The 13,661-nt window shown below is 65.5% G+C and overlaps 1 protein-coding gene across 1 annotated transcript; it reads right to left on the minus strand.

Moving 5' to 3' along the window:
* Positions 1-2,710: 2,710 nt before the first annotated feature.
* Positions 2,711-13,461, minus strand: KIF3C (kinesin family member 3C). The gene is made up of 8 exons (XM_086461754.1): positions 12,049-13,461; positions 7,442-7,543; positions 7,227-7,349; positions 6,998-7,116; positions 5,300-5,416; positions 4,945-5,053; positions 3,995-4,170; positions 2,711-2,804 (listed from the first exon to the last, which is right to left on the minus strand). The coding sequence occupies exons 1-8, from the start codon at positions 13,459-13,461 to the stop codon at positions 2,711-2,713; spliced, it is 2,253 nt and encodes a 750-aa protein (XP_086317880.1).
* Positions 13,462-13,661: the final 200 nt, after the last annotated feature.

Consider the following 13,661-nt stretch of genomic DNA (forward strand, 5'->3'; position numbering starts at 1 on the left):
GTGCGGGCGATCGCTGGACCCACGCGCACGGCACGTGTGTTACGAGCGGCACTTGGATGCTGAGGGCGGCTCAGCCCGTCCCCTGCACTGGGTGCTCCCGCACCCAGCCTGTGCTCTGCTCGAACGGCTTCCACGTGGATCCCACCGTGACCACGGTCCTGCTGGACCTGGACCTCTCCTTTGCCGTGACATGGGTGAGGACCAACGCGCGCCGTGGGAGACCGGTGCGGAGCACAGCCACCCTTCAGCATGGCGCTCCACGGCCTGGGGCAAGCCAGGGGGGATGAGAGGACACCAGCAGCTCTTTGTTGCCCATCCCTGTGTAGAGAACGGAGGTAAAAGGCCACGTCGCTGGTTCATTGCCTTGGGGCTGCACAAGCTGCTGGTCCAGCTGAGGGTGAGCTTGGGGCAGCGAGAAAACAAGGAAGGAAAATATATTCCTGCAGGCCACCCTGCAGACAGCTGCTCCCCTTTCCGAGCTCTGGGCTTCCTGACCCTGATTCCCGGACGTTATCCTGAAAATGAAGTGAAGAACCAAGTCTCTCATCCACCGCGGTTCACGGGCCCACAGCCAGCTTGCTCCGGGGGCTGTGCGTGGACACCCCTCTCGGCTGCTGGCGGTACCCGCAGACAGAACGAGCTCCCCCCAAGCCGTGGAAGGGACCCACCTCTCACTCCCCAAACGCCCTTCCCCCTGCACCCTCCTCCCCAGGCCGAGCACAGAGCAGACCCGGCTGCTGCTCGAAGGGCGAGCTCAGTCCTGGGAGCAACCGGCAGCTTCCAAACCAGCCCCTGAGCCGGCTGCTGGGCCGGGGGAGAAGGGGACGAAGCTTTCAGAGAGGTGCTGTGGGGCACGGGGGGGGAGATGGTGGCAGAGGGCAATGATCGAGAACATGAGGCAGGACGATGCTACAGCGGATGGGGAGAAGACACCCCATGGCAGAGCAGGGGGATGCATAGGGAGACGCGGTGGAAGGGCTATGGATGCCCCAGCCTGGCCACGTGGAGCATGTCGATGGGATGCTCCTGTTGGGCTGGGACTTGCGCTGCCCTTGGGTAGGCACAGCTGGCGGTTCTGCTCCTGATGTTTCTGCTCCGTGTCCGTGCCTCGTTCCCCCTCCCTCCCTCACCCCGGGTCCTGCGGGCAGCAACCAGTCCTCCAGCAGAAGAAATTCTCTTGGTGCCCAGCAGACAGCCCCTACCTGCAGGTCTGCCTTCCCAGGGCCTGGCCTCAGCCTACGTCCCTCTGAAGACGCGCATCCTCCCACGCGAACCCGGGGGCTGCTCCCTCATTCATCAGGACCTTGTCAGACAGACGGATCTCCCCCACCTCCGCACCTCCAGAAGCCAGCCCAGGGAAACCCCAGCTGCTGGCCTGGCACTGCCAGGAATGGTCTTCAACAAGGACCCACCTTCTCCCAACCGAACTGCTGAAAGCTGAACCGTGCAGGAACACCGAGCGATGTCCTGGCACCTACGTGTGCTCCTGCCTGGGGCGGGTTTCAGCTCGCCAGAGTGGCCTTATGGCTTGCCCCCTCTGACCCATTACCTGTTTCACACCCATCCCTCCACGAATCGGGAAATTTCTCCCAGCTACGAGGTGACCTTCCCATGGTACTACCCAGCCTGGAGGAGAGCGATGTTGACAGCGCTCCTCTGGGCATGACCATCTTGTCCGGCGTTGCCTTCAGTTGCCAGCACGGTGGACGCTCTCACCACTGGTTTCACTCATTGCTCCCGGGACTACGTCTGTCTTTGGGGAGGGGTGGGTGGAAGGGGATGGAGATTTCCATCTCCTGTGCTTGCTGTAAGGAGTCAAACACCCACTTAGTCAGGGACGGGAGCAAGCTGGGTGTCAGGCAGCTGAGCGGCACAGGGCCAGCCTTCTCCAGAGCGTGGCACAGGCGAACAAAGTCCCGGCACCACCGGGACTGGCTTCGTTTGGTTACCCTGCAAGCCCTCGCTGTGGATGGAGCTGGCATTCCTGGAGTGACAGCCATGCCCAGAAGTCAATGAGATGTCATCGCTGCCACCCGCGGTGATGCAGCCTGCAGAGTCCCTCTGGGCTTCTGACAAGCCCAGCGCAAGGTGCTGCCACCCCAAAGTCTCCAAATCTTTGTAGAAACCGCCAAATTCCCTGGGATCCAGCAAAGCAAATGCAGCACCAGCGTCCAGGGCTGCCTCACCTTCTGCCAAAGCCACCGGAGAGGGACACGTGCCCTCTCCCGCCTGCTCTGCGAAGCATGATGGTGAGCGGTACGCCGGCGGTGCCCACCCCGGCGGTGTCCCCCTGCCCCTGCCCCGCGCGGGGGGCTGCGGCAGCGGCGTGGCGAGGGCTGGGAGCTGAGGGTACCCGAAGAGCGGTCGGCGTGGTGCCCGCTGCCACCTTTGGATGTCCTCCAGTCCGAGCGCGCCTCCTGACTCTGCGCATCAACCACTCCATAAATAAATACGTTAAATAAATAAAGTGACAGATCCAGATCGGGGGGGGTGGGGGGGGGGGTGTTGTGTGGGGCAGAAGGAAGGAGAGGGCAGCTCCCCTCGCCCCGGGGGCTGTTCTTGAGCGTCTCACACAAACACACGCGCACACAAAGTAGCTGAAGACAAAGACGAACTGGGACCGGTGGAGATGCTGCCGGCCGGGGCCCCTCCCTCGGCGGGGCACAGTCCTCGCTGCGAGGCGGCGCGGGGGACGAGGGGGTCCAGGACGTCACTCCTGAGCTGGCGTTGTGGCGGCGCGCGGGGAGCTGGAGGTGAGGGAGACATGCGTGGTTGAGGATGGCAGTGACCGCGGCATCTGGCACCTGGGTGGGGAGACGGACAGAGAAAACCTGGTTTCCTTCTCCTTCCCCTTCCCCTGCCTCCCGCGTTCCCCGAAATCCAGCCCTCCTCCCCTGCTGCGCAGGCAGCACCAAAGGCCACCCAGCGTTGGGCAGGACGACACCCTGTGTGTGTCCTACCCCTGGGACAGATGTATGGCCTAAAATCACAGGGCTGTTTGGGCTGGAGGGGACCTTCACAGGCCACCTAGTCCAACCCCCTGCAGGGAGCAGGGACCTCTTTAGCTGGACCAGGGTGCTCAGAGCCCCGTCCCACCTGACCTGGGGTGTTCCCAGGGATGGGGCATCAACCACCTCTCTGGGCAGCCTGTGCCAGTGCCTCAGCACCCTCAGCATAAACAATTTCTTCCTGATACCTAGTCTGAACGTCCCTTCTTGTAGTTTAAAACCATCACCCTTTGTCCTATCGCAGCAGCCCCTGCTAAAAAGTCTGCCCCCGTCTCTCTTCTAAGCCCCCTTTAAGTACTGCGAGGCCGCTAGAAGGTCGCCCCTGATCACTTTTGTGGCCTCCTCTGGACCCTCTCCAACAGAATCACAGAATCACAGAATCCCAGAGTGAGGGGTGGGAAGGCACCTCTGGAGATCATCCAGTCCAACCCCCTGCCAGAGCAGGACCACCCGGAGCAGGTCACCCAGGAACGCGTCCAGGTGGGGTTTGGATGTCTCCAGAGAAGGAGACCCCACCACCTCCCTGGGCAGCCTGTGCCAGGGCTCTGCCACCCTCACAGGGAAAGAGTTTTTCCTCATGTTCATGTGGAACCTCCTGTGCTCCAGCTTGCACCCGTTGCCCCTTGTCCTGTCACTGGCCGTCACCGAGAAGAGCCCGGCTCCACCCTCCTGACCCTCGCCCGTCACGTATTTATCCCCACTGATGAGGTCCATGTCTTTCCCGTGCTGAGACGTGTATGACGACACACAACATCATCACCCTGTTCTGAACACGCATCCAACGACCGCTACCAAGGCAATGTCAGTCATCTTTTAAAAGCTGATCACACCCCAACAACTCAGGGCCAGTCTCAACCCCAAAAGGAACAGGGGGCTTGCACCTCCGCTGTGACACCTCCACCTGCCCCAAGCCCCGACGCTGCCCCGCACGGACCACCCCGGCCGCGCCGCAGCCCCCACGTCCCCCCACACCCGCCAGCACTCACCAGGAGCGGGACTTCCTCACCCGGGAGGCCGCTGGCCGCTCCAGGAGGCTGTCCAGGTGCATCAGCCTCTCCAGGTGGAGAGCCCGGGGGTCCTGCTCTGCGGGGTCCCTGCTCCGCTCGAACTCGAAGATGGCCGGAGGGGAGAGGTCCAGCTCCAAGAACATGATGTTCTCAGCCTGCAGCAGGACCGGGCAAAGGGAAAACCAATGTGAGGGGTCACCACGTGGCAAAGCACGGCACCAGCTCCGGCAAGTCCACGCTGCCGAGAGAGGCTGACCCGCGCGCCGGGGAGCCGGACCCTCCTCTGGCTGCCGCAGCCACAGGGCAAGCTCCAAGCCGGGGCGCGGGCTCACGGCTGCGCAGGCTCTGCTGGTCTTCCCTGGGGCCGAGCCCAGCAGGCAGGGCTGAACGGCCCCAGCCCTTCGAACAGCAGGAGCTGCCCGAGCCAGCGAGCCGGCAGCTCAAGGACCGGCCGCGAGCACGACCACCGACCCTGCCAAGGGGGAGGATAAGGCTGGGAGCTTGAACAGATGTACCCCAAACTGTCATGGGCTTGCTCACTCTGCCTTCTCTCCCACTGTTCATCCATCCATCCATCCACCCATCCATCCATCCACCCACCCATCCATCCACCCATCCATCCACCCACCCATCCATCCATCCACCCACCCATCCATCCACCCATCCATCCACCCATCCAACCACCCACCCAACCACCCATCCACCCATCCACCCATCCATCCATCCAACCACCCACCCATCTGCCCACCCATCCAATCATTCATCCATCCATCCAACCACCCATCCACCCGTTCAACCACTCATCCAACCATCGAACCACCGATCCAACCACCCACCCATCTGTCCACCCATCCAACCACCCACCCACCCATCCGATCTATCCCATGACTTCTCGTCCCCTCGGCACACACCAGTGCCCTGTCACTCACCCGGTACCGAGGATGAGACCCCATGGCCATGGCCACGCGGGCATATTGGCTGATGGGTCTCTTGTACCCCACCGCAGAGGTGGGCCGCTTCTTCATTTGGTTGCTGTTTCTAAAAATTAAATTGAGAGGAACATGGAGAGCACGAAAACCTCCTAAAGCCACATCCAAACAGCAACGGACAGAGCTCGCCTACAGGGAGTGAAGGGTGGCCCTTTGTGGTGGGGCTTGGCTTGGAGAGGATTTCCACCTGCAAGCACCCCTGGGTCCCTGCTGTCCCCCCCAGCCCCGGGGACACCCCTGCCCTGCAGGCAGAGGCAGCGCTGGGGCAGAGCGTGGGTCGGGGCCGGGGACGTACCCTCCGGTGGGCACCAGCGGCTGGAACTTCCACTGGTCCTCCTCACCGTCGAAGTACAGGCGGTTCATGATCTTGTTCTTCTCTTCTGGTGGGATGAAGTTCTCGATGATCAAGTACCTGAGCGAGTGACCGGCCAAGAGAGACGGAGCAGGAGCAAGGGGGTGGGAAGGAGCAGGAGAGGAAGGAGTTAACGTGACAAGGGACAGGGAAAGGGAGAGGAAAGGGATGTCAGGAAGAGAGGGAGACATAGGGAAATGGGAAAACATCCAGAAGATGGAAACACAATGGAAATGGAGAGGTTGAAGCAACAGATCCAGCCGACAGAGAGGCGAGGAGAGGGAGGGCAGAGGGAGACGGTCATCAGAGAGGAGCCAAGACGCTCGGGCAGCTCTGCAGGCCTCCCTCCGGGCAGCAACCCCCTCTCCTCTCGGACCTGCCCCAGCTGCCCCACCAGGAAAGCTCAATGACGCAAAAGGGACCCCAAAGGGAAGCTTTTTTTGTTTGTTTTCTCCCATGTTTTTGGGGGCAAATTGAGCAGCCACAGAAGATTGTTTCGAGTCGATGAGTCGCTCCATTGCGCTGACGCGTTTTCAAAAGTCTGAATCGTGTTTGAAAGGAAAGGTAGCAAAACTTGAGATAAAATTTGGTTTCTGGTAAAAGTATAAATATTTTACCTTGAAAATGCTAAAATATATATATATATACACATGTCTGGGTGGGAATTTTTAAGGATAGTGAAGGAAATATTGCTTGAAGTGAAAACAAACCCACTAAAGATGGTGGACCAGAGGCTGCATCTCCTGCTGGGAGGTTTCCGGAGGGAAAGCACTGCCCACCGTCGTGCCGGCAGCTCCCGCGGGGCTGGGGCTCACCCCGGGTCCCCCCGAAGCTGCTCTCCCTCTGAGGACCGTGCCGGGGCCGGAGCAGGTCTCCAGGTGCCCTTGGGAACGGTCACCTCCAGTGACCCCCACCACACCCGTAACCCGGCCACAGCCCACGCTGTGCCGTGCTGCCGCTTCTGCTCGTGTATTTTCTGGTTTTTCACCTTTCTCAGCAACTTTTTAACACTCTCGCGTGCAACTCACCCAGCTCAACAGGTTGAAATACGTTTGACACCTTCTGCCACCGTGACGGGGTAGGAAGCGCTCAGTTGTCCCTATCAGCAGGCGTATCGCTCCCTCCAGCTGTGCACCCCAGCTCTGCCCTGAGCACCCCAGCTCTGCCCTCAGCACCCCAACTCTGCCCTGCACACCCCAGCTCTGCCCTGAGCACCCCAGCTCTGCTCTGCACCCCCCAGCTCTGCCCTGAGCACCCCAGCTCTGTCCTACACACCCGAGCTCTGCCCTGCACACCCCAGCTCTGCTCTGCACACCCCAGCTCTGCCCTCAGCACCCCAGCTCTGCTCTGAGCACCCCAGCTCTGCCCTCAGCACCCCAGCTCTGCTCTGAGCACCCAGCTCTGCTCTGAGCACCCCAGCTCTGCTCTGAGCACCCCAGCTCTGCCCTGACCACCCAATGCTGCCCTGCACACCCCAGCTCTGCCCTGAGCACCCCAGCTCTGCTCTGAGTACCCCAGCTCTGCTCTGCACACCCCAGCTCTGCCCTGAGCACCCCAGCTCTGCTCTGAGCACCCCAGCTCTGCCCTGAGCACCCCAGCTCTGCCCTGCACACCCCGCTCGGGGGACGCACGACCACCTACTTGAGCTTCAGCTCGCGCGTCTGCTCGTTCTGCGCCTCCTCCAGGTCCTGGCGCACGCGGATGTACTCGTCGTGCTGGTCCTGGATCTCGGCCTTCACGGCCTGCAGCTTGGCGTACAGCTGGGGGAGAGGAGCAGCCCCTCAGCCCCACGGCTCGGGGGGCTGCGGCGAGCCCCAGGGCTCCGGCAGCAGGAGGGATGGGCGGTCGTCCCCGCCTGCCGCGCTCTCACCTTCTTCAGCTTCTTGGTTTTGATCTCCACCTCCTGCTGCAGGGAGGTGTACGTCTCCCGCAGCTCCATGGTCTCCTCGTCCCGCAGCAACATCTCCTGCTGCATCTCCCGCTCCCGGCGTTTCTGCGGTGCAGGGGGGAACGCTCAGAGCCGGAAGGGGGAACCGGGACCCCCCTATCACCCGCCTAGGCAGGGTGAGGCCCCCGTGCCGTTACCTGCTCGGCTATCTCCTGCCGCTTCAGCTCCAGCATCTTCTGCTGCTCGTTGGTGTGGTCCACGATAGTCCTGCCGCCGATGAGCAGCTTGCTCTCCATCGCCTGGGGGGCACAGAGCGGGGTGGGAGGTCAGAGCACGGCTCGCCCACCCCGGGGATTGCCCCAGACCATCCTCGCTGGGCGGTCACCCCCGTCCCTGGTCCCTGTCCTGGGTGCCCTGTCCCCAGCCCTGCTTTTGGGGAGGTGGGAGCTCTCAGTGCGGGTCCCCAGCTGACGGGGAGGGGGCTGCACGGGGACACAGACGAGCTTGGGGTCGGTTCGGCACCGCCGGGCACAGCGGCGGGGGCTGGAGCGGGGGGTGAGGGCGATGTGTCCCCTCCGTGGGGACGTGGCGTGGGGCTGCTGGCGCCGAGCCCGGGCTGTCTCGGGTCCCGCTTCCTTCCGCACAGCTGCGAGGCCGCAGGACGCTGCGGATGTGCAGCAGCTGCCGGCAGCAGGGACCCGGCCCTGGCTGGGCTGTGCCAAGCCGTGCCGAGCTGTGCCAAGCCGTGCCGAGCTGTGCCAAGCCGTGCCAGGCCATGGTGAGCTGGACAGGGGTGCTCTGCCCCGAGCCCCTCGGGACCTGCCAGGGGGAGGAGGGGCTGCAGGGACCCCCGGCAGCAGCTCCCTCGGCTCAGCCGGGCTGTGGGATGGCGCATGCCCACCCCAGCCCAGCCCACCCCAGCTCCCCCCGGGCCTGGGCGCAGTCGCGCCCCGCGCACGCAAACACGCACTCGCACACACACGTGGGCGTGCACACAGCTACAACACGCAGACGTCTGTGCTCACACTCATGCACACCCTCCCTCACCCTGCGCACGAGCACGCTAACGTACAGCCCCCCGCGCATGCACACGTTAGTACACTCATGCACACCCCCCCCTGCATGCCCATGCACACACACACACACACACACACGTGTGCACACACGTACCCCAGTGCACACTCTCAGCTCAGCCTTCCCTGGCTGGAAGCCACGGGGCCGGGAGCCCTCCTGCGCGAGCACACGTGTGTGCGACAGGCGTGCGCTGACAGGCAGCATGTGCATCCACACACACACAGCGTGTGCATCCACACACGCGTGTGCAGGATGCGTGTGCACAGGCACAGGGGTGTGCACGCGACGTGCCAGGTGTGCACAGTGAATACATGTGCACACGCGTGCAGGGGTGTGCGTACGAGCGCCAGGTGTCCATGCACACCCGTGCAGGAGGCGAGCACAGCGTGCACCGTGCGTGTGCACACCCGTGCAGGAGGCGTGTGCGCCCATGCGCAGGGCGTGTGCGTGCCCGTAGCCATGTCACCGTGTCAGGGTGGCAGCGGGACAGCGTGGCCGGCGCCAGCAGGGCAGGAGGAGGAGGAGGAGGAGGAGGAGGAGGAGGAGGAGGAGGAGGAGGAGGAGGAGGAGGAGGAGGAGGAGGAGGAGGGGACCCCTCCATGCCCCCCAGGGCTGCAGCTCAGGGCTGTGAGCAGGGACGGGTCCAGACGTCCCCACGCTGCCACACATGCCTTTAAAAATTAATCTCCCAGACACGGCGCCAGTGGCAGCACCGCCGCCCGCCGTCCCCGGGGTGTCCCCACCAGCCGGTCAGCGCCACCGCGCCGGCACGCGGCTGCCCTCGCCCACCGGTGCGTGCCCTCGGGGTCCCCCTGCGCCCCCCAGACCAAGGGCTGCGGATGCGAAGCTCCCTCCCCCTCCTGCTCCTCGCCACGCCCAGACCCCCGGGACCCCCCGCTGCCACAGCCGAGGCAAGCGGCGCTCTCAGCACCCACGGGACAACCCCCGTGTCCGTACCAGCAGCTCCCACCTCCCCCTGCCCCCGCGAGACCCTCGCAGCGTTCAGTGGGGCACATCCCCCCATGGGTGCTCCATCCAGCCCCCCGGGCCCGACACCAGGGATTCCTCCTTTCCCCCAGCCCCGACGGCTTCAGTTGGGCGCCGCTGGCCGGTCATTTTGCCAGGAAGCCACCAGGTTGCCGTGGTGGGGGGCTGAGACCCCTGAGGGCAGCTCCTGCACCCAGCCCTGGGCCGTCCCCCGCTAGGGCTCCCCAGAGCAGCTGGGCTGGGGGCACTGGGGTGCTATGGAACCTTCACACCTCCTCCTCCAAACCTTGGTTCTTGGTCCCAATCGCGCCCTGTGATGGCGAGTGTCCCTTGCTGGGGTGCAGGGAGGGGACCAGAAGGGGACCAGGCGGGTGCTGGGACGATGCTTGGCCAAGGGCACGGTGCTGCCGCAGCTCCCGGCGGGGTCGACCGCCGTCGACCGCCTTCGCCGCGGGATCAAGGGGTTTCTCAGCGCTGCCGTGCCCTCCCTGCCGACGCGATCATTCCCTCGAACGAAGACGACTCCGATAGTCTCCAGCACGTGGGACAGCCCGAGCGTGGAGCCTCTCGCGGGAACGCATTCCCAGCACCCGAATAACTTCCCTGGCACTTTCCCGCCCGCTGGCCCCGGCTTCAGCACCCGGCAGAGCCATCGGGCGATGGGCCCGCAGCAGCCGCACCCCGCGCCCTGGCCAGAGGCTCCCCCGCAGCCGCCTGGGCGCCACGGTGCACATTGCCGGGCCGGGCTGCCCCCTGCTCCGAGCTCGGTGCTGCCCACCCGTCCCCACCGGACGGCGGGGCTGGGGCCCGACGGCAGAGGCCGAGCCCACGTCCACGAGTGCGACGGCAAGACGGGGCCCGGCGTGTCGCCGGCGCGTGTGTGGGGCGCCCCGTGTCCCCCCAGTAACCACGGCCGCCTTTGCCATGGCCGCTATGGAGCTGTGAAACGCGTGAGCGGGGCACGGGGCTCTTTCCACGCTGGTGCCTCCTCGCCTGGCCCTGCTGCGTGGCAGAGCTGCCCACGGGCACCAGGCAGCCCCCCAGTGTCCCCCCCAGTGTCCCCTCAGGCAGCGCCCAGGGGGGTGAGCATCGCAGCAGGCTCTGCCCCTCCGTCACTGGCACAGGGGGGGATTTTTGCCCCCCCCCGGGTGACACCTCACTGGTGTGACTGTACCGTACCCCCACGCCCAGAGGGTCTCGGTGCGGGCAGTGGCTCCGAAGGCCACCGAAGGGGATGCGGTGTCATCCCGCCTCCAGCCCTGCCTCGTTACTCAGCAGTTACAGGACATGCCGTGGCCCCGAGCCAGTCCCGCTGCGCCGTGCCGGACCGGGAGACCGCACGGGACGGCTGCCAGCGACAACCTGCCCTCCACCGCGGCGGTGGCAGTGGGGGGCGACGGGCTGTGGGGAGCCCACCTCTGCACCGAGCGTCCTGCTCCGCCAGGACACCCCTCATGGGACACCAGTCATGCCAGATGGCGACCGGTGTCCCCACCAGGATCCCTGCCCCGGCAGCATTGTCCCAGCGTGAGCCCGCGGGTCTCCGTGCAGGCATCCGGGCATGGCCACGCGTCCCTGAGCATCATCACGCGTCCCTGGGCACGGCCACGCGTCCCCGTGGCTGCCACAAACCCGGCTCTGGCCCTGGAGGAGGGTTCGAGAGCAACCCCCCTGCTCAGCCCCCCAAATCCCAGGCAGGGAGCGACACCCCGGGCATGTCCCCGCCTGGAGGGCTCCGTGCGAGGTCTCTCCAGCCCGGCCACCGCATCCGGGCCACCGCGGTGGCGGAGGGGCTGTGCCGGAGCCTGACGCAGCGGGTCAGGGTGCCGGGGCTCCTTCTTCACCACCGTCACCTCACGCCGGCCCCGCAGCAGCCCTGGGCAGGCGGGAGGGGGTCAGGACCCCCCCAGCCTCACTGGGGCCGGGAGCAGGGCTGGGGTGCGGGCAGTGGTGCAGCCCCGGACCCCCGGCACGGCCACCCAGGGCTGGGCTGGGGCTGCCACGGCCCCTCTCGTGCTCAGCCCCACGCCCCTGAGCATCCCTGAGCCGGTGGCTCGGGGGGTGCCGGTAACACACCCCACCCACCCTGCCCCGGCTGCGGGGTGCCCGGAAGGATTCAGGGTGGGGAGGGGGGGACGGGGGTCCCTGCAGAGCTGCCAGGCCCTGCCTGCGCGCTCACAGCCCTGCCCGTCCCCCCGGCAGAGCCCTGCGGGCAGGGCAGGAGCCGTGGGGCCGGACAGGACCGGGGGGCAGGTGGGGGGCAGGCGGGGGGCAGGCAGTGCCACGTCCCCAGCCCCAGCCCTGGGCGTGTTCCCGGGGCCACCAGGGACAAATCTGCAGCATCACTCCCCCACCCCGCCACAAGCTGCTTTGTTGTGCTGAGGGGGACAAGGGCTGAGGACAGCAAACTCGTGCCACCAGTGATCCCCATGGCTCTTCCCACCCCACGCCCCCAGGAGCTCCCATACAAGGTCCTCACGCAGGTCCATGTCTGAGGGCAACCCCAGCCCAGCACTACACAGGAACGTGGGGCTGCCCTAGGACATCCTGCTTGGACACCTTGCTTGGGAGCCCACCTTGCCTGGACACCCTGCCTGTACACATTGCTTGGGATCCCACCTTGCCTGGACACCTTGCTTGGAAGCCCACCACGCTTGGACCTTGTTGAAGAACCCCACGAGGGGCTGGAGGCAAAGCAGGTCTTCCCCCAGCATTGCTCGCAACGGCGCGTGGCGACACGTACCTTGTACTTGGTGGCCAGCAGCTCCGTGGCCTCCTGCTCCTTCCGCAGATCCTCTATCATCTTCTCCTTCTCCTGCAGCAGCTTCTGCTTCTCCTCGCTCACCAGGCTGTGGTCATCCTGGATAGCGGCTTTCTCCTCTTCCAGCCTCTCCTTCTGCTCCTTCAAGTAATTCTCCATGTTCTTCTCCAGGCCATCCTCGTTGTCGTCCTCCCCTTCGTTCTCCGTGGCGCTTTCTCCATCCACCGCTTTCTTCCTCCGGCTGCTCCTTCTCCTCTTCTTCCCCAGCATGCCACGTTTCTCCAGCTGGGCTTTCAGCCGGACAATCTCCTCCTGAAACTCCCGCAGCAAGGTGTCCTTGGGGTCCTCGTTCACCCGGGGCTTGTTCTTGATGTTCTTGGCCCTGTTGGCGAACCTGAGGGTGGAGAGGCTCTCGTCGTAGCTGTGAGAGGCCGGGCCCAAGGTGGCCACCATGATTGTCTTGGCGTTGCCCCCGAGGGAGTCCTGCAGCAGGCGGGTCAGCTTGGAGTCCCGGTAGGGGATGTGCGTGCTCTTGCCGTCCACGAGAGCGGAGATGACGTTGCCCAGGGCAGAGAGGGAGAGGTTGATCTTGGACGCTTCCTTGGGGCGCTCCCCGTGGGCCCCCATTTTGCTCTGGCGCTCGCTGCCGGCCAGGTCCACCAGGTTGAGCTTGCCCACGCGGATGTGCTCCTCGCCGTCCGGCCCCGTCTCGCTGCACTCGATGGTGATGAGGAAGATGGCGTGGGAGCGGGAGCTGTGCTCGTTCATGTTGGTGCTGCCCACGGACCGCGTCTGGCTCCCCAGGTTCATCACGTGCTCGATCTCCTTGACGTTCTTGGTCACGAAGGAGGAGAGGTCCTTGATGTAGACCCCCGTCTCGGGGTTCTCCTTCAGCTCCAGCTTCTTGCTCTGGTCCTTGGCGAGCAGGTCCCTGATCTCCTCCTGGTAGATCTCCAGGTACGAGGCCCTCACCAGGTACTGCTGGTTCTGCGAGCGGGAGATGTGGGTGAAGATGTGCTCGAAGGAGTTGGGGATGATGCCCCGCTTCTCCGGCTCCGCCCAGGCCCCCTGCATGGTGTAGGTCTTGCCGGTCCCCGTCTGACCGTAGGCGAAGATGGTGCCGTTGAAGCCCTGCAGCACCGAGTCGATCAGCGGCCGCACCGTCTCGTCGTAGAGGTCGGCCTGCTTGGAGCTGGCGTCGTAGACGGCGTCGAAGGTGAAGGTCTTGGGCAGCTCCCCGGGGGCGGCGCGGGGGTTCCGGATGCTCACCTGCCCCAGCTTCACGTCCAGCTCCAGGACGCGCTCGTAACCCGCCGCCTCCTCTCTCCGGCTCATGGGCCGGCACCGGGCCACCACCCGCAGCGCCTCGCAGCCGCTGCGGGACTTACCGGCCATGGCGGCGGCGGCGGCGGGCGGGGCCGGGCGCGGCGGCGGCGGCGGCGGCGGCGGCGGCGGCGGCGCGCGGGGCGGGGGGGGGGGGGGGGCTCAGCCGCGCCGCCCCCGCAGCATCCCCGGGGCCGGGGCCGGGGCCGGGGCCGGGGCCGGGCGGGAGCGCGCGGTGCGGGGGGCGCGGGGGGCGCGGCGGGGCGGCCCCG

This window comes from Leptosomus discolor, chromosome 2 (genome assembly GCF_034619465.1).
Source record: "Leptosomus discolor isolate bLepDis1 chromosome 2, bLepDis1.hap2, whole genome shotgun sequence".
NCBI lineage: Eukaryota > Metazoa > Chordata > Aves > Leptosomiformes > Leptosomidae > Leptosomus > Leptosomus discolor.

What these genes read in the sequence shown, in the direction of transcription:
- KIF3C (XM_086461754.1), bottom strand. Translation starts at nt 13,461, where the DNA reads ATGGCCGGTAAGTCCCGCAGCGGCTGCGAGGCGCTGCGGGTGGTGGCC. An exon ending in TGCTGGCCACCAAGTACAAG is followed by an intron (nt 7,544 to 12,048) that starts GTACGTGTCGCC and finishes TGTGCCCCCCAG; the next exon opens with GCGATGGAGAGCAAGCTGCT. An exon ending in GGTCTCATCCTCGGTACCGG is followed by an intron (nt 4,171 to 4,944) that starts GTGAGTGACAGG and finishes GTCCTGCTGCAG; the next exon opens with GCTGAGAACATCATGTTCTT.